Consider the following 25,382-nt stretch of genomic DNA (forward strand, 5'->3'; position numbering starts at 1 on the left):
CAGCAACCTGGAATACAGCCACAGCACAGAGAAGCCTACAATTACACTGCATTGCATTTGATTGCACAGGTAAGCCTCGTGCAATCAATCTGAGGAAAGCTGATACACTTACAGAAGATTTAGATTTGAGAAATGTGTAAGCAAAGAAAACGTATCGCAATTATCCACCCTGAGATATCATATCATTCTATATACTGATCACATACCAGTCAATATTACCATGCTGATGCTATGATTAGAGAGCAGGTTTTGTACAGTATGCACGCCACACCACGTCACAGCATGGAACACAATGGACCTGGGTTTAAAAGCTGGGTAACTTTTACATGGAGCATCACGCCAGGGTTAAAATCAAATTTAGAGAGGAGGGCAGGGAGACATATGCAGCTGGGTACGTACCCTAAAGAAACCTAGCCAGGTCATTTCAAAGTGAGTACATTAGTCGCATGCCACATGCTATAGACCTGTTTAAAGTGTTCTCGCTTCCATGCCCTCCTCACTCGGTGTTACTGAAAGACTCATTTTAACAAGCGCTGCAAATTCTGAGAGTTGAAAACTGGTGAGACTGGGTGAGATTTTGTTTGGTTTTTGGGGGGGGGGGGGGGGGGGGGGGGGGGTACTAGATGCCTACCTCTGAAAAAAGTCATTTATACTTTTTTATTTTCTTGTGCAAATTTGAAGTGTAAAAATGTTAGCCCATTAATTCAATCAAGTTGGAAGAACCAACTAGTTTATAAAGGCTTTATTGGTTTATTTCCCTTTTCACAAAATACTGTTTAACTGAAAAACATGTCTATAAACCCTCTTAAAGGGTTTTGTGAGTAGATTCCTCAGGGAATCTTAACTTTCACCAGCTTTGGAAAACCAGGCCCAAGGTGTAAAACGAAGAAGGTCAAAACAGAGTCGTGCATTGAGAAAACAACATAGTGACCATTAAAAGCACCAAAGCAGAACGGACTGTGAGGTGAATGAAGGGTGTGTATCTAGTGATGCGTACAACGGGAAACATTGAGTTCAGCATGAACTGATGCACACAAACAGTGATCAATACATCCAGAGAGCATACAGCCACCTGACATTTCTGTGTACCACATGGAAACGATGCCAGCTACACGGTTCATATGCAGCTTTGTATTATGAAGGACAGAGTATGAGATGCAGTGCAGCATGAGAGCCAAGCGTCACCCACTGAAGGGCAGCCAGCCACTCTGATCTCTCAATGGTGGATCTCAGCTCGTATCAGACAGCACCCAATACGATATTCTATACGTCCTTCATGAAGCACCCTTACAACAGCACACCCTCTTTACAGGGAAATAAATATTAGATTTCATATCTGACAGTTCATATTCCAGGGTGGTAAAGCAAAGCGAAATGACCACACGGCTCTTATAAATAATAATAATAATAATAATAATAATAATAATAATAATAATAATAATAATAATAATGTGTGCTTTGTCATTACAGTAAGTCCCATTTAATAATGAATTTCACGCTTTCTAAAGCATATACATCAAAGTAATGAACACGTCCCTGTATATCAACTACCAGGTCGCTTCCACTTTCACGAGATTACATTTTTAACAATCCTCATTTCGAGTTCTTGTTATTTTTTTATTTTTTTATTTTTTTTGTGCTTTGTGATGCTGAGTCTGGGGTGCACTGAGATTATGGAGCCGCTCAGGGAAGGAGATCGGGTAAACACTCCGCTCGCAGAGAGCCGCTTTGATTGGAGGAAACTCTTGACCCACGGAGAAGCGTTCAAATTCGCAGGCTGTGATTTGCTGGAGAATTACTGATCACGTGTCACTGAAGACAGTGCAGTGCTGCGAGGCGCGAGGCCCCTGGGATTCTGTCAGTGAATGCACTCTCGTCTCAGGGAGAGTTGCACGCTGGAGTGGCTCCGTTCCCCGAGCCCCTCAGTTGGCGTACTGCTGGTAGAAGGCGAGTTTGACCCGCTCGATGTGGTGGCACAGCTTGATGGCGGGGCCCAGCTTCAGGTCCATGCACTCCTGGACAGTGGGCAGGGTGAGCAGCAGCAGCGCCTGCCCGTCGATTTCCTGAACAAACAAAACCACCAAATTAAAACCGTTCCCAGCAAAGACCTCTAGCAACTGGATCAGCTGTAACAATCATGACTCAATGTAAAAAAAACCACACAGCTGAAGAGACTCGGTCAAGTAAACGAACATTTTGGCTTCATTTGGTAGCGCAGCCACTCCGATGGCAGACAGCCCCTTTACAATGCTGGAGCCCTAATTAAGAGACAGCGCTATAACGTGCTGGTGGATTACAGTGTGCCAGGACCACAGCACCTCATCCGGGAGTGTTTTGGCAGCAGTGCGGGAGTGCAGTGGTACCTGATCGAGGAATATCCGTGCCAGGGGGGCACAGTCCGTGGTCTTGATGAACCGGACCACGTCAGCCACGCTCCAGTCCAGGGGGCTGCTGTCCAGCTGCAGCCTGTCCTCCACCATGGACTTCAGCTCCTGACAGCACACACATTAACACACGTGAGCAACAGAGCAACTCGCACACATTAACACACGTGAGCAACACGCACACATTAACGAAGGCTTTACTAGAAGCTTGATTAGCCAGTGGGTATAGGTAACAAGCTGAGGCGTGTCTCTAAACTCCTGTAAAACCAGGAATGGGTCAAACTGCTATGCAATGGAAGTCTTGTTTCCACCCGTTACTGCACAGCTTTCTAGCTCATGTTTGCTGCACGCGTCTGAAAGATCAAGTGTCACACAAACAAGAAGCAATGTCTGGGTTTGAAAGGGAACGTGAATTGTATCAATCAGCTGTTTGGTTCAAGCTCTGTAACAATAAATACATATCAGGTGGTGCTCTCCTCTCTAAATTTAAACACACACTATGTTATCAAAACGCTGGTAGAACAAGCCCCCTGTGTGCGTTACCTTAGGGGAGGGGGGCTTGTTCTCATCGTCGGAGAAGGAGAATGCGCGGCTCTTCCTCTTCCTCTTGTCTCCCTGCGAGGGGGAGGAGGGTCGGGATTTCTTCTCAGACACCTCGGAGTCCTCCATGAGCTCGTCCTGCTGCTCCGAACCCGAGTCCTCGCTGCCAGACTCCTCCTCATCCAGATCCTCCTCCTCTCCGCTCCCCTGCAACAGGAAACAAGTGCAGGGTGCTTATTACAAGAGCAGGTACCAGCAAACTGCACTGCTGCCAGCAATCAGTCACTGCAATACTGGGACACAGAGGAAAGGGGCTCTACACCATGCACTGGCATTAATAACCACGCTTTACTGCTTTCCTGTGTCCTGTCTTTACAGGATTGCGTGACTGGCACTTCCGATAGCCGGCGTGAAGGCTGTTTATTTTGGGCACTGCGTTTGAACTCGTCAGTGTATTTGCTCACTCTTTCCGCTAAGATAAACGCTGTGTAAATCACTGTAGATGCGCCTCGTCAGGGAAGCTCCCTGGAGGAGGTTGAAGGCGGTACCTGTGGGGATCCTGCGGGCGTGTTGTCCAGCGAGGCCGGGGACCGTTTCTTCTTGTGCACAAAGAAGTGCTTGCGTCGTTTCCGCCTCTTGCTGGGCTTCTTGACCCCCCCCTCCAGGTTGGTGTGCCCCCCCGGGGGGCGGCCGATGCGCTTGCTCCTCTTCTTCCCGTAATAGTGAGCTGCTGGGGCAGGGAGGGGTGCGTTAGAGGAGACGCTCCAGACAGCAAGACAAGCTCAGCTGTTACATATAGACAAGCCTGCTGCTATATATATACTACAGGCCCTGTGTGTACAGCCCGCTCTCGTGCAGTGTGCTACAGGCCCTGTGTGTACAGCCCGTTCTCGTGCAGTGTGCTACAGGCCCTGTGTGTACAGCCTGCTCTCGTGCAGTGTGCTACAGGCCCTGTGTGTACAGCCCGCTCTCGTGCAGTGTGCTACAGGCCCTGTGTGTACAGCCCGTTCTCGTGCAGTGTGCTGCAGGCCCTGTGTGTACAGCCCGCTCTCGTGCAGTGTGCTACAGGCCCTGTGTGTACAGCCCGCTCTCGTGCAGTGTGCTACAGGCCCTGTGTGTACAGCCCGCTCTCGTGCAGTGTGCTACAGGCCCTGTGTGTACAGCCCGCTCTCGTGCAGTGTGCTACAGGCCCTGTGTGTACAGCCCGTTCTCGTGCAGTGTGCTACAGGCCCTGTGTGTACAGCCCGTTCTCGTGCAGTGTGCTGCAGGCCCTGTGTGTACAGCCCGCTCTCGTGCAGTGTGCTACAGGCCCTGTGTGTACAGCCCGCTCTCGTGCAGTGTGCTACAGGCCCTGTGTGTACAGCCCGCTCTCGTGCAGTGTGCTACAGGCCCTGTGTGTACAGCCCGCTCTCGTGCAGTGTGCTACAGGCCCTGTGTGTACAGCCCGCTCTCTCGTGCAGTGTGCTCGTGCAGGCCCTGTGTGTACAGCCCGCTCTCGTGCAGTGTGCTGCAGGCCCTGTGTGTACAGCCCGCTCTCGTGCAGTGTGCTACAGGCCCTGTGTGTACAGCCCGCTCTCGTGCAGTGTGCTACAGGCCCTGTGTGTACAGCCCGCTCTCGTGCAGTGTGCTACAGGCCCTGTGTGTACAGCCCGCTCTCGTGCAGTGTGCTGCAGGCCCTGTGTGTACAGCCCGCTCTCGTGCAGTGTGCTGCAGGCCCTGTGTGTACAGCCCGCTCTCGTGCAGTGTGCTACAGGCTCTGTGTGTACAGCCCGCTCTCGTGCAGTGTGCTGCAGGCCCTGTGTGTACAGCCCACTCTCGTGCAGTATGCTGCAGGCCCTGTGTGTACAGCCCGCTCTCGTGCAGTGTGCTACAGGCTCTGTGTGTACAGCCCACTCTCAGAGGACTCACTGTACTTGGTCTTGGTCAGCCCTGAGCAGTTCTCCGAGCAGCGCTCCAGTGCCATCCTCGGCCCGAACAGGTTGGGGCAGCACTCCAGCTTGATGCAGGTCTTCCTGCAGAAATCAGGCACCTGGTCGGCTGTCCTGACGATCTCCACCGTGGCGCGGTAACTCTTCCCTTTGTACCTGCAGCAGGGACAGCAATGCGCGCGAGGCACAGGGGCTTCTCAGGGGTTTGTACAGTAATTCTGCAGTTCTCCCCCATGCTTTATTAGACAACACATTCACCACAGCTTTACCCCACATTTCTGGGCTGTATAATGCTTGCCTATGCTTTACAGTGTGTTCACTATTCTATATTATCCTTGTGTGTGTTCAGTTCTATTATACATGTGCTATGCATTTCCTCACTTGTGTGCGTTCACAATGGGAGGCACACTCCACTATTCCAGTGTACACACAACAAGGTTTAAAAATCCTGCCTTGAAAGAGGTCTGACTGCAGCTCTGTAAAGAAATCCCAAAGCAGGGGGTCTTACTTGGCCTTGAGGGTCTCTCCGTACCCCTGCCAGCGAGCCTCTTCATCCAGCTGCAGCTCCCTCAGGACCCGACTGGGCTTGTAGGCAGCGTTGATCAGCAAGGTGAGGACCTGCAATTCAGAACAGAACGACAGCGTGAGGGCAGGCTAACAGAAACAGACCAAACCCAGGCTGACTCATGCAGAGGGCTGTGCAGTTCACCAAGAGGGCTCTAGCTTTCAATGTGCTGTAAACAGAGGGTGCTGGAGGGGGTGCCACACAGACAAAGTGCCAACGAGGTCTGAGCACCGTGCCCGACGGGAAAATGCCTGCTGCAGCGTTGCAATGTGACCCCTCCTGACTGCGTGGGACTCAGGTACAGCCTGCCAACCTGAAAGCACACATCAAAATGACGAAGTGAAGCGCTCCCCACAACCTTTCAGAAAATAAACACGCAAACAGCTTCATTTCAGCACTCTGCTGCTCCCTCAGAAAAGTTTCCCCATAGTAAAAGCACAGTGTAATAAAGCATTTTAAAAGCATGGTGAAGAGTAGGTAAGTATTGTAAAGACCAGTGAGGTAAAGCATATTAATAAACATGGCAAACGATTGGAAACCACTGTAAATGCAAAGTATAAGCATGGGAAAGCTGCAAAAACACCATGGGAAACTTCTCGAAGGGCGAGCATGCGCGCTTCTCCTGCAGTGCAATGACACAGAGGTGCAGAGCAGCCTCACCTCTTTGAGCACCAGCGCACAGTTGCCAGGCCCCACACACTGTGGCAGCTCCGCAATCCTGCCCTTATTGAGATACGGACCCGAGAAGCATCGGTGATTGAAGTAGATTTTCGGACAGCAGTATTTACCGTTTCCGAGCCCTGGGATGCAAAACGCAGACATAAAAGACGATCCGTAGTTTATTAAGCTTGCCAGACACCCACGCAGTGCAGACAGTGATTAATAATCATTATGAGCGCAACTCTGATAACAAATCATTTAAAAAGTTCAATACAAAGCAGAACCAGACTGTCTTCTTGTATTTGGTAAATGTAAAGGTCAGCTGCCCTGCCCCCTGTAAAGGGACTGGGCGCAGTCACCTGACTCGCTGGAGTTGTAGTCCTGGCTCCTCAAGCCGTCGTGCGCGGTGTTTCTGGGTGCCACCCTGCAGGGCAGGGAGACACAGACAGCATTGTGATCAGATAGGAGATCTTCAGTAGAAGGACTGGGACACTGTTTGACAAATCATTTCTGTGGCAACACTTACTGTTTTTCTGGCTGCACCACAGCGATCTTCCTTTGCTTCTTGACTGCAAAGCAAGTTTAAAAGGGGTTTATTAAGATGTATCCAACATAGAAAAGTTAAGAAACACTGCATAGAAATATCTAAAGGGGGCTGACATTACAGTGCAGCAGAAGAGCAGGCTGCTCGGTATTTATTATCTCTGCTTCCACAGGGAGCTGCAATGTATAACCACAGACTGCAGCATCCACATCCTGCTGTAGATGTACACAAATACTGTGCTGCCAAGGGGAGGCAGGTTAACAGTGCCGGTGTGTTTTGATGTGCCGTGCAGGGTTAGTGTTAGGGTTAATGGTGCCGGTGTGTTTTGATGTGCCGTGCAGGGTTAGTGTTAGGGTTAATGGTGCCGGTGTGTTTTGATGTGCCGTGCAGGGTTAGTGTTAGTGTTAATGGTGCCAGTGTGTTTTGATGTGCCGTGCATGGTTAGTGTTAGGGTTAATGGTGCCAGTGTGTTTTGATGTGCCGTGCAGGGTTAGTGTTAGTGTTAATGGTGCCAGTGTGTTTTGATGTGCCGTGCATGGTTAGTGTTAGTGTTAATGGTGCCGGTGTGTTTTGATGTGCCGTGCAGGGTTAGTGTTAGGGTTAATGGTGCCGGTGTGTTTTGATGTGCCGTGCAGGGTTAGTGTTAGTGTTAATGGTGCCGGTGTGTTTTGATGTGCTGTGCATGGTTAGTGTTAGGGTTAATGGTGCCGGTGTGTTTTGATGTGCCGTGCAGGGTTAGTGTTAGGGTTAATGGTGCCGGTGTGTTTTGATGTGCCGTGCAGGGTTAGTGTTAGGGTTAATGGTGCCGGTGTGTTTTGATGTGCCGTGCAGGGTTAGTGTTAGGGTTAATGGTGCCAGTGTGTTTTGATGTGCCGTGCAGGGTTAGTTTAATGGTGCCGGTGTGTTTTGATGTGCCGTGCATGGTTAGTGTTAGTGTTAATGGTGCCGGTGTGTTTTGATGTGCTGTGCAGGGTTAGTGTTAGTGTTAACGGTGCCGGTGTGTTTTGATGTGCTGTGCATGGTTAGTGTTAGTGTTAATGGTGCCGGTGTGTTTTGATGTGCCGTGCATGGTTAGTGTTAGTGTTAATGGTGCCGGTGTGTTTTGATGTGCCGTGCATGGTTAGTGTTAGTGTTAATGGTGCCGGTGTGTTTTGATGTGCCGTGCATGGTTAGTGTTAGTGTTAACGGTGCCAGTGTGTTTTGATGTGCCGTGCATGGTTAGTGTTAGTGTTAACGGTGCCAGTGTGTTTTGATGTGCCGTGCATGGTTAGTGTTAGTGTTAATGGTGCCGGTGTGTTTTGATGTGCCGTGCATGGTTAGTGTTAGTGTTAATGGTGCCGGTGTGTTTTGATGTGCCGTGCATGGTTAGTGTTAGTGTTAATGGTGCCGGTGTGTTTTGATGTGCCGTGCATGGTTAGTGTTAGTGTTAATGGTGCCGGTGTGTTTTGATGTGCCGTGCATGGTTAGTGTTAGTGTTAATGGTGCCGGTGTGTTTTGATGTGCCGTGCATGGTTAGTGTTAGTGTTAATGGTGCCAGTGTGTTTTGATGTGCCGTGCAGGGTTAGTGTTAGTGTTAATGGTGCCGGTGTGTTTTGATGTGCCGTGCAGGGTTAGCGTTAGGGTCAAAACTTACACGGCACACGTCCCAATCGCAATCCCCAATTACCACGGCCACACAATTTACTACACGGCCACGTGCCAATCGTTTTGAATCCCAATTTACCACGGCCACACAAAACTACACGGCACGTGCAATCAAAAACCATCACCAAGTGCCACGGCCACACAAAACTACACGACACACGTCCCAATCACAATGTCCAATTGTGCAGGGGCACGGGTCACACAAAACTACACGACACGTGTCCAGGTGTCCATCACAATACCAATCCCAATTACCACGGCCACACAAAACTACACGGGCACGAGGGTTTAGGGGTTAGGGTTAGGGTTAGGGTTAGGGTTAGGGTTAGGGTTAGGGTTAGGGGTGTTTTGATGTGCGGTTAAAAAAACACACGACACGTCCCAATCACAAATCACAATTACCACGGCCACACAAAACTTACAACACGGCACCGTCCCAATCACAATCCCCGTGCAATTTTGGTGCCGGTGTGTTTTGATGTGCCGTGCAGGGTTAGTGTTAGGGTTAGGGTTAGGGTTAGGGTTAGGGTTAATGGTGCCAGTGTGTTTTGATGTGCTGTGCAGGGTTAGTGTTAGGGTTAATGGTGCCGGTGTGTTTTGATGTGCTGTGCAGGGTTAGTGTTAGGGTTAATGGTGCCGGTGTGTTTTGATGTGCTGTGCAGGGTTAGTGTTAGGGGTTAGGGTTAGGGTTAGGGTTAGGGTTAGGGTTAGGGTTAATGGTGCCAGTGTGTTTTGATGTGCCGTGCAGGGTTAGTGTTAGGGTTAGGGTTAGGGTTAGGGTTAGGGTTAGGGTTAATGGTGCCAGTGTGTTTTGATGTGCCGTGCAGGGTTAGGGTTAGGGTTAATGGTGCCAGTGTGTTTTGATGTGCTGTGCAGGGTTAGTGTTAGGGTTAATGGTGCCGGTGTGTTTTGATGTGCTGTGCAGGGTTAGTGTTAGGGTTAATGGGTTAATGTCAGGAATGGAAAGTTACCTTTGGGTTTTCGGGGATGGCTCAGCGGGTATCCGTTGGTTTCACACCAGCTCACTGGGAAGATGTCCATGGATTCCACATGCACGATGCACTCTGGGACTGGCTTCTTCGAACCTGAGTCAGAGACAGAGATGAAGAAGCACCTTCCAGTGTCTGTTCAATCGCATGCTTTACATAACCCCTTACTGTTCAATATTCACCGCCTGGGCTCCTGGGTTCTCTTGCAGCCCCCCCGTGCATTTCCCATGGTTAGGCTCTGCATTCAGCACAGATTACCATGCTTTGCCCTGCTTATTAATAGAACCTTTCCAATGGGCTGAAGAGGGCGCCCGAGTGGCAGGAGGTCTTGCAGGGAGCTCTTCTGGAGACAGAGGCGTCTGCTTCCACTCTGCTAGGTTACACACTTTGCTTACACCTGCAGACTGGAGACAGCTTACCTTCCAGACGCAGCCAGATGTGCTGCCCTTTCACCTTGGTAACCGTGGCAGCGTGAATCTCTTCCGGGCTGAGGGGGTTCACTGCCTCCAGTTTCATGTTCTCTGTGTATCCGAAATCAGGCAGGTCCTGAACGAGAGAGCAAATATCACAGCTCCATTCCTCACAGCATTCCAATGCTTTTATTTACTTATTTCTTTCATTCTAACCCAAGCGGCCCTTCCTTCCCCCTCTGTGCATGAAGAGTCCACACTCCTGCAGCTGACACTCACCATGCAATCAGACAGCTGCTTCCAAACGCAAGCTGATCACCAGCTTTGGACATTAAAACAAACAGCTCCAGGCCCTTAATGCATAGAGGGTCTCCCTCCAGATCAATTACTCCTTGCTGACGCGTAAAGTTTCAGCCCAAGGTGGCCCTATTTTTTTGTCCAACCCCTGAATGCCACCAATACACAGACACACCCTAAACGCACCGAGTTTACAGGCATCTGCCAAATCATACAACCAAGACTGAAACTCGGAGAGAGAAAGCCAGCGATGTTCATTTCCAGCCCCTGCCTCGCTGTCACTCACCACTGAAAAGCAGTGTTGCGGGGCTGCCTCTGAGCTGCACTGTTTCAGGTAGTCAGCCCAGTCGAAGTCTTGTCCTGGGTAACCTAGACCAGCAAACAAGAGTCCATCAATCACAAAGCGGAGCGGCGCGCTCCCTGTGGGTTCAGCACACAGTAAACTACACTGCAGGGCAAGCCCCTTTATGGGCTCGTTCACACACACTACACTGGTGTTCATTAAAATCGACGTGGTGGGATGGGTGCAGACCTTTGGGAGGAGTAAGGGGAACCCCGTTCTTCAGGCACCACTGCACAGGAAAGATCCCCCCGCTGGACACGTGACACGCGAACGCACTGGCCCCCAGCGGCTCCGAGCGAAGGTCATCGATCTGAACCAGGAAATACTTCTCATTGAAAACCTGGAAACAACAAACAAACAAACTAAATACAATCTGCTTGAAATGGAGCATAAAGCTGAACTGTTTCACTTGATGGGAGCCCCGTATGAAAAGAGCGCACTACGAAAAACAGAAATTCTACATGGCAGGCTGTTTGCAATTGTGCTGCTCCCACAGCCGTATAGTGCACGACAGGAGCTGCAGCACCACCTCTCTCTCTCTCTCTGGTAAGCCTACCTTGGTCACCGTTGCTGGGCTGATAGTGAAAGGTGCCGCTGGGTCCACAGCCTCTAACTTCATCCCAGCTGAGAATGAATGAGTGCCGATCACAGGCTTGTCCTGATGATGAAACAACAGCAGCAAGACAGAGACACAGATCACTTCATTACATTCATACAGCCTAATCCTGTCAGCTAGGGACACTCCCAGCACGTGTCACCAGCTATGGACTGTAAACACTGAACTGTGCATCGGATTACACACTACACCCCAAAAAATAACCACTCACCCACAAACATCAGAGTTAAACTTTGAAATAAAATCAAGGAGTCGGGTTTCAGCCCAGTGCAGTCTGAAACCTCTACTGGAGGCTAGGCGTGTCCGAGACCAGTCTGGAGAAGAAGATTGGTGCACAAAAACAGCCGTCTTCTAACCTTTAAATATCTTTCTTGCAAGATAACAACGTGCTAAATGATTTTTTAAAATAATAATAATAATAATAATAATAATAATAATAATAAACCTATTTATAAAACGTGAAAATGCCTTTAAAACAAATGCAAACCGTTTCTCTGAAACGCTCTTCTGCTGGAGCGCTCACAGTGTTCCCGTGTGAGAGGAGTTACCTTGAAGAACTGCTCAGGCACTGCGGACTCCTCTGTCTTCCCAAGAACGCCCTGCAGGACCTCCTGCCAGTCAGACTCGCTCTTCAGCCCCCTCACAGCTGCAATGAAATTCAAACACCGCGGCGAGGTCAGCGCTTGCCCTTCTTATTGCAGGGTCCTTCCCCAAAGCTTACCAAGGTACACCTGCAGCCTCTTTCACCTCGCTTGTAGCATGACTAACTACGGCTTTATGAACCCGCTCTTTACCAAGCGCTCACTTTGCAAAACTTACTGTGTTTAAACCAGGATTTCTACTAAACCGATTTCTGAACTTTACCGAGATTTCAGTAGGCTTTCACTTTGCTAGACTGCACCATGCTTTTACCACGCTACACCACAGTCTACACTTACATAAGGGGTGTTTAAAAGTCCCACCAAGGTAAAAACTTTAAGAAACTAAAGACAAGTAGACAAGTGCTTCGGCTGGAGCCTTCTTCAGTACAGTGAAGCCAGCACTAGCCGAAACGTTTTACTGCTTGTCTTAGGTTCTTATAGTTTTTACCTTAGTTTTAAAGGAGACCGATGGAACTTTTAAATACCTTTTTATATAAGTTATACAAGTATATATTAGGTTTCTTCTACTTTCAGATTGTGCCGAGTGTTTTGAGGCTGTGGGTGCTTCTCCCCTCGCAGGCTCACCTGCGGGCGGTGTCAGAGAGTGGCCCTGCTGCCTGGCCCAGCCAACGGGATGAAGGAAGGGGTCCAGGTAGAAGAGCCAGCGCCGATGCTCGGCACGCTTCTCAGCCCCGGCATAGTGGAGCCGCAGCCGGCCGCCCGTGTTCTCCTCCACCACCACGAGCCAGGCCTGCAGGGGCCACTCCCGGTCTTGCAGCTCCAGCAGAGACCCGGGAGCCAAGAGGTCCAGGGGGTTCCTGCCCCGGTGAGGCTGCCACACAAACAGGACAGGAGCAGGAGGGGAGAGTCAGGGTTAATCCAGTGAGTTCAGAATTCAATATTCAAGATTTAAAATGGACTGAAATAATGATTTACTAAAAAAGATAATGTATTATTTATATAGAGAATATATAACAGACAGATAAATAGACAGATAGATAGACATAGATTAAGACAGACAGATAGATATAGATTAAAATAGATAGACAGACAGTCGGATATAGACAGATTAAGATCTGATTGACCCTGAACAGACTCACTGATATGTAACCCTGCTGTATCAGTGTGATGCACTGCTGTTGCAGATTCTGAGCCCTGTCGGTCAGATGACATTAAAAGCTCTATAACCACACAAGCAGCAAGCCTGGCTCTGTTGCATTGTGTCTGGGTGGTCTCCAGTTAGGGTTCAGTTCCAAGGGGTCTTTGCAGTGCAGCTCCTGCCTGCATTGAGGAGCCCCCCGAGATACCCCTGGATCAGTGCACAGTGCAGCGCTGTGGTCAGCGTGCTGGCTAGTGCTGTGCTGTACCTACCCCCTCCAGCAGAGCTGCAGGAGCACTGCTCGCCCCAGACAGCGTCTGCACCAGGAAGGCACCCCAGTCCGAATACCTGTCCCGGATACCTGAGAAAGACAATCCATTACTTCATTACAGACGTGCAGTCCGATCCTGCAAGGTAAAACCTTCAAGGAAACTAAATTAATAATGGTGAAAGATAAATCTGCTTTTAATGGAGCAAGATGTATGGTAGGCTGTTTGCAATGGTGCAGTGGGGTTCAGATTTCACATTCTGCGGTTTCATGCAACACAGGGTGGTTCACCAGCACAGTTAAATGCTTTAATAAAAAGCAGCTTAGGGTTATCCAGCCCAGCGGAGTACAGGACGACCGAATCACCCCAAGAGGCCTGGGGTTCAAACAGAAGGGAAGCCACAGGTGAAATTAATCTACAGTAGGACAGCAGACCAAGTCTGCCACTCAGCACCGCCTCCTGTGCATGAAGCGCACTGTGTGCAGGTGCAGTGTGAAGAGCAGGTGTCCCTGTGCATGAAGCACACTGTGTGCAGGTGCAGTGTGAAGAGCAGGCGTCCCTGTGCATGAAGCACACTGTGTGCAGGTGCAGTGTGAAGAGCAGGCGTCCCTGTGCATGAAGCGCACTGTGTGCAGGTGCAGTGTGAAGAGCAGGCGTCCCTGTGCATGAAGCGCACTGTGTGCAGGTGCAGTGTGAAGAGCAGGTGTCCCTGTGCATGAAGCGTGTGCACTGTGTGCAGGTGCAGTGTGAAGAGCAGGCGTCCCTGTGCATGAAGCGCACTGTGTGCAGGTGCAGTGTGAAGAGCAGTGTGAAGAGCAGGCGTCCCTGTGCATGAAGCGCACTGTGTGCAGGTGCAGTGTGAAGAGCAGGCGTCCCTGTGCATGAAGCGCACTGTGTGCAGGTGCAGTGTGAAGAGCAGGCGTCCCTGTGCATGAAGCGCACAGTGTGGAGAGCAGGTGTGTGTGCAGGTGCAGTGTGAAGAGCAGGCGTCCCTGTGCATGAAGCGCACTGTGTGCAGGTGCAGTGTGAAGAGCAGGCGTCCCTGTGCATGAAGCACACTGTGTGCAGGTGCAGTGTGAAGAGCAGGTGTCCCTGTGCATGAAGCGCACTGTGTGCAGGTGCAGTGTGAAGAGCAGGCGTCCCTGTGCATGAAGCACACTGTGTGCAGGTGCAGTGTGAAGAGCAGGTGTCCCTGTGCATGAAGCACACTGTGTGCAGGTGCAGTGTGAAGAGCAGGCGTCCCTGTGCATGAAGCACACTGTGTGCAGGTGCAGTGTGAAGAGCAGGTGTCCCTGTGCATGAAGCACACTGTGTGCAGGTGCAGTGTGAAGAGCAGGTGTCCCTGTGCATGAAGCACACTGTGTGCAGGTGCAGTGTGAAGAGCAGGTGTCCCTGTGCATGAAGCGCACTGTGTGCAGGTGCAGTGTGAAGAGCAGGCGTGCCCTGTGCATGAAGCACACTGTGTGCAGGTGCAGTGTGAAGAGCAGGCGTCCCTGTGCATGAAGCACACTGTGTGCAGGTGCAGTGTGAAGAGCAGGCGTCCCTGTGCATGAAGCACACTGTGTGCAGGTGCAGTGTGAAGAGCAGGCGTCCCTGTGCATGAAGCACACTGTGTGCAGGTGCAGTGTGAAGAGCAGGTGTCCCTGTGCATGAAGCACACTGTGTGCAGGTGCAGTGTGAAGAGCAGGTGTCCCTGTGCATGAAGCACACTGTGTGCAGGTGCAGTGTGAAGAGCAGGTGTCCCTGTGCATGAAGCACACTGTATGCAGGTGCAGTGTGAAGAGCAGGTGTCTAATGGAGCCAGTGTCTGATAACCTTGTTGTAAACACTATGAAACAGAATATCCAGAGAGTTACAGAGAAAAATATACATCTAACTGCAAGACTTGGCTGGATGTCAAAATGAGCTCCGCTCCAGCTTTGAATTTTTTTTACATCATTTCTATTTGGTAGCAGATGTTCAGCACAGTTGCCATGCAGAGGGAATCGCGATGCAAACACAATCTGCTCATGCAGAAAAAAATCTGAATAACTCACTCACACTACACGGCAAAAAGCAAGTCAATCTATAATTATTGAAATTCTTTTTTGTACATCCAACTTTATATTTCTTTCATTTTTGTAAACTGCAGTTATACCCCCTTTCTATATATATACACACACACACACACACACACACACACACACACACACATGGTTTATTGTCTACAGTGTAGTGTTGAGTAACCCCACCCTCTCCCTCACCCCACCTACCCTCTGGGGGTCTGAGCACTTTGTTGTTCTGTCCGCACCAGCCGATGGGGTGCAGGTCAGCAGTCATGATGTCACACCAGAAGTCCGCGCGGCGGTCGTCCCTGTAGCCGTCGTAGCGCAGGAGGAGCAGCTGCCCGCACGTCATGATGATGGACGCCACCCAGTACGTCTCGGGGTCACTCTTGTTCGCCACCTCCAGCTTCATCCCGGAGCTGAACCCGTTCTGCAGGCTGAGATCCACCTGGGGGCACCGGCGAGACACGAGAGAGATACGTCAGTGCTTTCGAAATACACGCCCCCTCTCGCCACGACAGAATCGCTGTGTGGGAAATAGAAAAAGTCGACTTGCGACACTTGAGAAGAAAGGGAACATTTCCAAGTGAGAGAGAGAGAGGAGACAATCCAGCTCATCGGTGCTCGTCCGGTTCAGAGCTGCAGGATCACAGACGAGATGAATTTGCAGGTTTCAACGTAGCCCTGAGCGGAAAGCAGTTCCAGTCTGCCACCCAAACCCAGCCCAGTCCGTCCAGTCTGCCACCCAAACCCAGCCCAGTCCGTCCAGTCTGCCACCCAAACCCAGCCCAGTCCGTCCAGTCTGCCACCCAAACCCAGCCCAGTCCGTCCAGTCTGCCACCCAAACCCAGCCCAGTCCGTCCAGTCTGCCACCCAAACCCAGCCCAGTCCGTCCAGTCTGCCACCCAAACCCAGCCCAGTCCGTCCAGTCTGCCACCCAAACCCAGCCCAGTCCATCCAGTCTACCACCCAAACCCAGCCCAGTCCGTCCAGTCTACCACCCAAACCCAGCCCAGTCTGTCCAAGCAGACCCTGATATTGAAGTGATGGAAATTCAGATGGAAATTCTTATTTAACAGGCATATATATATATATTATATAAACCCTTTCCCTTGACAAAGGCATGTTAAGCATACAAAAACGTTAAACTAGGATGTAAGATACAAGTTGATTTTCACCCATTCAAGGTCAGAGAGGCCAATAAGCCCAGACCTCATGGAGTACTTCCATTACTTATAACATTCTCTTCTGTCCTTCAAAAGCAGAGGAGCCGCAAGCAGCAGCAGCACCATGAGCATGGATAGAGCTTTCCAATGTGAGCGCGGTCCCATCACTCACCTCTCCCTGTGATATCAGGGGCAGCACACCCAGTCCTTACTGAGGACGGAATGAAGCAGCATGAATAAGCACATGACTTCACGCTGTTCCTCCGAGTCAGGATGAAAGATGCGTTTACAGGGTACAGGGCGGAATAAATCCTGGACAGACGATACATTTCATTCTCATGAGGCTCGTTTTAGCAGCCAGCTATTCATTGTTACAACGGCCAGATTATTTTTTACAAATCCAGCATGATGCTGTTCAGCGTGTCGGATTAAATGCAAACATGTTCTCCTCAAGCCAGCGATGTTCTGTTAGAAACACGAGCGCAGTTATCACAGGCAGCACGGGTCACGGCATTTCATTTTTAAACAACAATTACAAGGTTTGTTTCCCAAATTGCTTACGAGATGTAACAGCAATTCAAAACGATGTAAAACAAGAAGCAGGACCAGTTCATTCAGAGCAGACTGAGCAGGCTGTGCAAACTCCTGGCACCTGTTCACATCAATACAACACCTGAACAAGGGGAGTTCTGAACCCCAGCACTGGGTGCAGCAGGACTAGTGGAAGTTTCTAACAGGCACACCGTATAAAATACAGAACTCACATGCTTGAAAGAGCTGTGTGGGGTGGCAATGGTTCCAGTCTCCTCCAGATACTCATCCCAGTTAAACTCTGAGTCCTCCAGGCCAGACACAGCATCTGCAACCAATTTCAAAATCCCACCTGTTAGCACACAGCACCGAGACACAGGCACACAGAGACAGCTTGATGAACAACGCTACGAAGAACAGCACCTTATACAACACGATTAAACACAGGGAATGCATCGCTTAAACACGGTCAAGCCACATCAAAGTGCACGACTGAGTATGCACAGTGAAATGCATTACTGAAAAAACTACTTCCCATGCCATCATAAACTAACACATCCAGTCTGCTTTCAAACACACTTCCTTTATCAATATCCATAGACACACACAGGTTTATAAAAAGCTAAGGCATTTATTGGCGAGTTTCTGGAAGCCAGAACTGTATCCTTTGAAGACTCCTGATCTTTGTAGTTGCTGGGCGGGGAACAGCTGCTAGCTTTGGGGTCAGCTCATCCTGTGCAAACTCTAGGGAAGAGGAGTTTTCAGAAACTATTCACATGTTCCCAGCAGCCCTCTGATGTATAAGTGCAGTGGCCCCCCGGCCCCCCACCACCCCCATGCCAACGGCAACACTGCAGGCAGACACTAAAAGAGTCCCATTGCATAGGAATGAAGCTGTATGCTATAAAGTATCCCTATAATTCCAGTGTCCCCTGAAATTAGCAGGCAGGGAGGCAGGGGTTCATAAAGACCTTTTGGGACGTGCTGACAGGTTCATAACTAAAACAACACAGCTCTGCCAGCTCAATACCAACGACTTTATAGCTTTGCCAATAGAGCTAATCTGTACCATCATCCAGAAGAAAAACACTTACAACAGCCTGTAGTGCTTTCGATTTCCAGTTTCCAATACTGGCAATGCATTTCATTACCCCTGGACACAAAAACACAACCACAACAGCAGCAGGGCCTCACTCTGCCCTTGCTCTGAAATAACCATCTCAGCACCATTACAGAAGTTAACCCTGCTTGTCCTATGCTTAATATTTCTGTCCCAATACATTGTCCATGCTCTCCCCACAGTGTGTCTCCTCTTTACCTGTGTCCTGGGGCTCTCTGCTGCTCATGTCCAGGCGTCTCTCACTCATTCCCCTGGGTGTGAGGTTGTGTGCGCCGGGTCTCTCCTCCCTCCCTGGCTCTCACAGCTGTGTTCTCATCGGCAGACTCTCTCTCTCTTCAGAACATCCACACCAACCCCTGGAGTCAGGAAGGGAGAGGAGAGGAGAGGAGAGGAGAGTGAGTCACTCGCAAGGAGACGTCCAATCAGGAGGCCCGAGCACCTGAAAAACTAAAAGCATCCAATCACCATCCCTCAGTGTTAACCTGCGTTCAGAAACGGCCCTGGGGAAAGCCCAGGGTTTAAGAGTGGAGAGCAGCACAAGAAGCTCCATCTCATTTAAGAGCAGAAGGGTAACAGGAAACAGAGTGCCTATTACCGAAGGGACAATTACAGTGAGGGCGCTCGACCCCGCTGAATTACACTAAACAGACAGGGGCACGTGCCGTCACTCCAGTACAGCGCGGGCGCTCGACCCCGCTGAATTACACTAAACAGACAGGGGCACGTGCCGTCACTCCAGGACAGCGAGGGCGCTCGACCCCGCTGAATTACACTAAACAGACAGGGGCACGTGCCGTCACTCCAGGACAGCGAGGGCGCTCGACCCCGCTGAATTACACTAAACAGACAGGGGCACGTGCCGTCACTCCAGTACAGCGAGGGCGCTCGACCCCGCTGAATTACACTAAACAGACAGGGGCACGTGCCGTCACTCCAGTACAGCGAGGGCGCTCGACCCCGCTGAATTACACTAAACAGACAGGGGCACGTGCCGTCACTCCAGTACAGCGAGGGCGCTCGACCCCGCTGAATTACACTAAACAGACAGGGGCACGTGCCGTCACTCCAGTACAGCGAGGGCGCTCGACCCCGCTGAATTACACTAAACAGACAGGGGCACGTGCCGTCACTCCAGTACAGCGAGGGCGCTCGACCCCGCTGAATTACACTAAACAGACAGGGGCACGTGCCGTCATTACACTCCAGTACAGCGAGGGCGCTCGACCCCGCTGAATTACACTAAACAGACAGGGGCACGTGCCGTCAAACAGACAGGGGCACGTGCCGTCACTCCAGGACAGCGAGGGCGCTCGACCCCGCTGAATTACACTAAACAGACAGGGGCACGTGCCGTCACTCCAGTACAGCGAGGGCGCTCGACCCCGCTGAATTACACTAAACAGACAGGGGCACGTGCCGTCACTCCAGGACAGCGAAGGCGCTACAGCGAGGGCGCTCGACCCCGCTGAATTACACTAAACAGACAGGGGCACGTGCCGTCACTCCAGTACAGCGAGACCCAGGGAGCCCCACATGAGCATGGAAAGACAGTCACTTGAATACCATGTTCAGAGAATATTAAACTAGACGGTGAACACAAACAAAGCATCCCGGAGTCATAGTGGAAGAGGAATAGGACCTCTGAGAGAGTGGCTTGTAACTAGGGGTGTGAGGACCCTGATCTCTCCATCATTCACTACATGTGCTTCTTCTGATTGGCTACTTGTATGACGCATAACAAGATCAAGTGGTTATTTTTGTTAAAGTCTAAAATGAAATGTACTCATACCAGCTATAAAACACACATATTCTTCATTCAAGACTTGGTAATCTACAATGAGCTAGGCTGTGCTTGTATCACTAAACAAGCGACATATACTTCAAGTGGAGACACAATGTATAAAGAAAGCATGCCGATTCTTCGTTACACCCCTATCTGTAACCCTCATGTAAAAGCATGTATGAAGTATGCAGAGTTTTCTGAAATACGGCAGGACCCCAAATCAGAGGCTTTCTAAAACTTCAAAAGGAGCTAAAATTCGGAGGCTAAAAATCTGAAACGTTTACAGGCATCAATAAAAACCAGACGAGCTCCGATAAACTCGCACCTCGTTCACGTGGTTACATTTGCAGAAACTGCATTCCACAAAAAAAAGTAGAGGCAGAGAAGAGATAATGAGGGAGTCATCTGAGCAACAGTCATGTTCACAAACTGAATTAAATTATCACATCGCAGCGCTAAAAACAGAAACTAAACCACAGCTCCACAACAATAAAAAAAAATAAAACGAAAGTAAACCTGATTTATCCTGCTCTAGCCTGCCACTCCTGAGCGCATGATAGAAGCACACTGCTCATCACATTTTATACCCAGAAACGAAAGTAAACCCTATTTATCCTTTTTTTAACTATTAGTGCAAACTGCAACAAAAGCAAAACGCAGACATAGGGCCACGGACCCTGGACAGGGTTTTATTCAAGCTCATTTGAAAGTCTAAGAAGCTAAACAGGAACCAAAAGGGGGTGGGAATTAACCCTCCACCACTCCCCCCTGAACCCCCAAAAATCACGGAGCTCCCAGCCTCTCCTCCCTCACACCAGAAGAATGCTACCCACACACCCCTCATTGTACAGTCCTGAAAGGGAGGTGAGCGGTGCACTGAGCCCCCTGTCCTGTGTGAAAGATACACAGCACACCGAGAGCGCTGAAGAGGACTCCCCTGCACTGTTACACAGCGATAGATACACAGCACACTGAGAGCGCTGAAGAGGACTCCCCTGTCAAGTGTATTTAGCAGATGCCTTTATCCAAGGTGACGCACAGAGACTAGGGTGTTGAACTATGCATCAGCTGCAGAGTCACTTCCAGCAACGTCTCACCTGAAAAACCGAACTCAAGGGGGTTCAGTGAATAAAGCCAGTACCCCATCAAACGACAGTACATATTGAAGGCAGATGCCCAGTCTTTACGAACCATTCCAAACGTGGTCATTTTTGCATGGGTTTAAAGCAGCGATTGTTTGAATGTTCAAAAGGTTATTGCCAGCACTACACAACATCACACTGCACTTCTGAAATGTCAGATCATTTTTCATGCATCCCTAGTGTTACTGTGACTGGCATCGCCTACCAGGAATGCTTTCAAATTCCCAAATGAACAGACAACAAACATCCAGTTCATGTGATTGACTTCTCCACTGAATAAAACAGGGTTACAGAAGCCTGACGCTGCTAGACATCAGAGGAAAACAGAAAGCAAACAGCAAAGCTGTCTTTTCATTGTTTACATCAGATAACAGAGACTGAAAACACAGGACATTATCTTTACAGAAGTCTAACTAGAGCAAACAAAGGCAGAGGGCCACAGTGACAGAGGGTTTCTGATCGCTGTGATGCAAACCAGAAACACCTGTTTATACAGAGCTGCTGTTACTCTGCAGTGCGTCAGCAGCACGACAAATCAACAGCACTCTCACCTCAAAAAACAATCCTTAACTATACTCTTACGATAACCCAGTCTCACTGTGTTAACCGCAAAACTTGAGTCCAAATGCAATGCATCACATGACTTAAATACAGCTTGTGTTTGGACATCTTCAAAGAAATGTATTTGGTACATAATGGGTTAATGGACACACCAAAGACAAAATAATGACTGAGTGAGTTTGATATTATTATTATTATTATTATTATTATTATTATTATTATTATTATTATTATTGTGTACTGCTGCACGGTATTTTAATACATTACTAATAAACTGTACTACAGCGAGAAGCCTGTTTGAATAAAGCAATGCTTTGCTACCATGCACGCACAGGCAAAGCATTAGAATCAAAATTATTAATCAAACGGGTTGTTGAGTGTCATTACTATTGTTGCATTATATTTTAGATGATGGCTGTTAATGTCTTTTTAATTAATTTTTTATCTCTATAAAATGTCCTCAATTAGTCAAAGGGCTGTGCTGTCTGTGCTTTTTATTATTGTGTAAAGAGATGAAGATTAAATGACTACTTTATAACAGCTGCAATCTGAACTCAAACACAGGTACTGAAATAACTAATCCACTACAATTTCACACAGCACACTAGCGACTGGAAATTACGGATCACAGATATAGCGAGGCACACATTTTCAAGTTTTTAACACTAAAATGCAATTTGCAGCATTTTTTTGGTGAAAGAAAAACTGAACGTATTAAACAATGATAAGAAACACTCCCCCGGGTCTGGAAAGGAAGCTGGTGTCAGTTTGAGTCGCTTGCTACTGGAGTTTAAGATTACCAGTTCGGCTGTTTCTTGCACCAGTGCTCAGCGTGATGTTTGCATTATTTCAGTGAGGTGTACACGCCCATTCCATTGTTCTGACAGGACGCATTCCCATTGCAATAGGGAACACGGACCCCACACGGATTCCACTGCTATTTTTAAAAAATGTACTTTTTTTATTTCAAATAAAGATTTGGAAGTATACAGATAGTTTTGCAGAATGTTACATATTTATATCAGTGCTGAAGAAAGAGAAGAGCACGTTTTTATTAGCATGAAGTTTAAAATAAGGGAAAGGGCAGACAGGCTGTTTTTTTTTGTTTGTTTTTATTTATTTGTACTGGTTCAATGTTCGGGTTGTGGTCCGGGGTAATAAACGCGTGTCAGAATCCGGTCGCGGTTCGTGTTTCATACAGTACCGAGCCGAGCCGAGCCCGTCGGCAAATATTAGTTACCAAAACAAACAAGGGTGCGCTTTAAGGAATTTTTTGGGGAAACGCCTCTGAAATGAACCGGGTTCTCTTTGTACAGCCTGCATCGTAACACAGACTCGGTTAGCGAAACAGTAAGGCATGAGGTGCACGACAAGGTCATACAACATTAAAACATATTTCAAATATCACAAATGTGACTCCTCACCCAGTGTGACGACTCGCCTTCTACATAATGGTGCAAAATCTGGAAGACCCGTGCTATGTATACCCTGGCATCCCTCAACAGAAACCGCCTGCTCTGTGACAAGCCTGCAGAGCATTTCAATAGCAAGCAGTGTCAGGAGTTCAGCGGCCGGCTTCCCTGAATATCACTCATTTACTAACAGTGCTTTCTGTCCCGTGGAGAACAGACACTTAAATAAAAGTCCCAAATATTGCGACTCATGAACTGTTATTTTTTTCTTTTGCCGGTTACTCGTTACAAAAACTAGCCGACTGTTTTTAATTACGCAACATTAAACGTACAGCACCTGCCGGTAAGCAGACTGATCAAAACATTTATATTACAATGCAACAAGCAGCCGCCCTGTGCTGCTATTTGAATTACCGCTGTGCTGGGTATCTTCTCCACACGACCCCTAACTCCCAGTAAAACCACCAATCCCCCACACTACCTGTACCGTGACAGCAACACCTGAAGATACAGGGACACACGGACTGTCTCTTAACCAGCCCACACTTTGAACTGCGATATCTGTGCGCTGCTGTGAGTCTAGCGGCTTAACGGGTGCTTTTGTATAACGTTATAGTCAAGTTATATAGAATAATACAGACTACACCACATTGAAATCGTGATTATACGCTGAAGAGCTTTACCATATTAAAAGCACGATAATGCATAAGCATTGTGAAGTCCAGAGGAATGTTAAAGCATAACAAATTACAAAAACCATGGCAAACGAAGGTAAATGCATATAACAATGGGAAAACTGCTAACTGACCATGTCAACCATTATATATATATATATATATATATATATATATATATATATATATATATACACACACACACACACACACACACACACAATTATATATATATATATATATATAGAAACGTAACATTCCAGTCCAGTTTTCGTTAAGCCTATACTCTCTTTATTTAACCCCAGTGATTTCAGAGCTGTAAAAGGTCGAGATGGCTTTTTTTTTTTTAAACGAGACTGCTGGTGTTTGCTAGTTAACCCTTTACGATGCAGAAGGAACCGAGCGCCTGTTCAAACAGTTTCTTCTCAGAATACATTCGAGCGGCATCAGGAGTTAACTGGCCACTCGGGCGACCCCTTTAAACCCGCTTTGTGGGAGCGCTGTGTGAAAGAGCTTGTCGTTTCAAAGACTTGAAGACGCTGCCCGCCCCAGTGACCGCAGTGTGTGTTAACACCGTGTCAGCAGCGCTGGACTGCACAGCACACTGAAGCCATCACACACAGCCAAGAACAACCACAACAACACACAACCCGGGGGCACGAAACGAAATCAAAACCTCAGGAGTTCGCAAACAATACCCTCTGCCGCTATTTTACAACTATTAATGTTTTACAAAATAAAAACTGAGATAGTAACATTGCACACTATAGTGTGAAGTTATGTAACGCACACACACATATATATATATATATATATAAACATGAATGCTTAAGTTGAAAATAAAAACACGTGTAATTTAAACATAATATCGTGTTTATTGTTTTGGAGAGCTTACAAAATAACAACCAGTTCTAAATAAACACACCCGTAAATAACGAGTGACCTCTTCCTCGTCGTCATCACACTAGGCGATGCAAAGCCACGCTCATGGCACCATATTACCCTATAAAAGCATTACTTTCTGGCGCTACCGATCAACGAACCGCCGACCGCACGACTTTCACTGTAAATGCAGCAGACCCCGACAGGGGCTGAACGGTGAAATGAAAAACGAGGTGTTTCTCAGGCTTGTTGTTCCTCTCCAGATCAATAGTGTACAGCGCTTATTTCTGCAGAGCTGAGCTCCCATCTCTTTGCAGCAGTATTGCTCCCAAGTTGGAAACGTCAGGCGGGCTGCTGCATATACAGCCAGAGTTACACTCACTCACTGAGCGAGAGAAACACGGGGTTTTAGCAACGGGAAAAAAGCCGAGCGGGACGCCGCAAAGCCCGCAAACGCCTTTAAACGCGAGCTGGGTCTGTTGTCCGCTGAAATGACGTGTGCCCGAGTGGTGTGCTCACCTGTTCCCAGTTTTTCCAGGTCGCTTTTCCAAGCCGTGCCTCCCAGCTCTGCCCGTGCTGTCCACTGCCTCATTCCAATATGGCCCAGCGCGGCTCTGCGCGGCTCTGCGCATGCTCCGCGCTGTCGGGTGTGGGGCACGCCATTCCTTATTAAAGCAGGGCGCTCAGCACCCTCTGCGCCCGCTCTGGGGTGCTGCTACCCGCGCTGCCTTTTAATCGCAGGCGATCGCAATGGGAACAATGGGAACAATGGGAACAAGCCGCCCGGAGTGTTTGCAGCGTTCAGGAGCCGACGCGCTGGAAACTCACCCCAGAAACAAGGAAGGCGCATTCTCACAGATGAAGCCGTGCAGCGATGGCAGATACAGGCTTCCACAAAAAAACAAAGAAAAGAAAAGCGAATATTCATTTTCATAAACGCAACTCGAGAGCTTTGTTACAGTGTGTTACACTGCAAACCGTGTAGCACGTTTCATTTTCAAACAGCGTGTGTGTGTGTCTTATTAAACACGAACACATCTTGTCCAATCTTCCCTGTTAATACAAGGCCTTCTTTATATTTGGCAGATTGCAGCAAATAAAAACCCACCTAACTGTCAATTTCGTAATTGTTCAATA

General features: G+C 48.7%; 1 protein-coding gene across 3 annotated transcripts; it reads right to left on the bottom strand.

Moving 5' to 3' along the window:
* Nucleotides 1-601: 601 nt before the first annotated feature.
* Nucleotides 602-25,159, bottom strand: LOC121328880 (scm-like with four MBT domains protein 1). Of its 3 annotated transcripts, none has more exons than XM_041274010.1 (21): nt 24,765-25,159; nt 17,990-18,147; nt 16,905-16,999; nt 15,182-15,422; nt 12,933-13,021; nt 12,147-12,393; nt 11,469-11,566; nt 10,861-10,962; nt 10,494-10,644; nt 10,248-10,330; nt 9,674-9,800; nt 9,237-9,350; nt 6,604-6,646; nt 6,437-6,501; nt 6,078-6,217; nt 5,361-5,470; nt 4,833-5,008; nt 3,473-3,654; nt 2,928-3,131; nt 2,364-2,492; nt 602-2,063 (listed from the first exon to the last, which is right to left on the bottom strand). In XM_041274010.1, the coding sequence occupies exons 2-21, from the start codon at nt 18,036-18,038 to the stop codon at nt 1,923-1,925; spliced, it is 2,586 nt and encodes an 861-aa protein (XP_041129944.1). In that variant the 5' UTR covers nt 18,039-18,147; nt 24,765-25,159; the 3' UTR covers nt 602-1,922. The 3 variants fall into 3 exon arrangements, with proteins under 3 accessions (XP_041129944.1, XP_041129946.1, XP_041129947.1); XM_041274012.1 differs by having other exon boundaries at nt 3,473-3,651; nt 24,765-25,157; XM_041274013.1 differs by lacking the exon at nt 16,905-16,999.
* Between the last annotated feature and the right edge of the window lie 223 nt (nt 25,160-25,382).

The sequence above is a fragment of the Polyodon spathula genome, chromosome 16, assembly GCF_017654505.1.
Source record: "Polyodon spathula isolate WHYD16114869_AA chromosome 16, ASM1765450v1, whole genome shotgun sequence".
Classification (NCBI taxonomy): Eukaryota; Metazoa; Chordata; class Actinopteri; order Acipenseriformes; family Polyodontidae; genus Polyodon; species Polyodon spathula.

Coding starts and splice junctions, on each gene's coding strand:
- LOC121328880 (XM_041274010.1), bottom strand. CDS start 18,038: ATGAGTGAGAGACGCCTGGACATGAGCAGCAGAGAGCCCCAGGACACA. Junction 10,645..10,860: donor GCCCAGCAACGGTGACCAAG/GTAGGCTTACCA, acceptor TGTTGTTTCCAG/GTTTTCAATGAGAAGTATTT. Junction 5,009..5,360: donor GGAGAGACCCTCAAGGCCAA/GTAAGACCCCCT, acceptor TCCCTGCTGCAG/GTACAAAGGGAAGAGTTACC.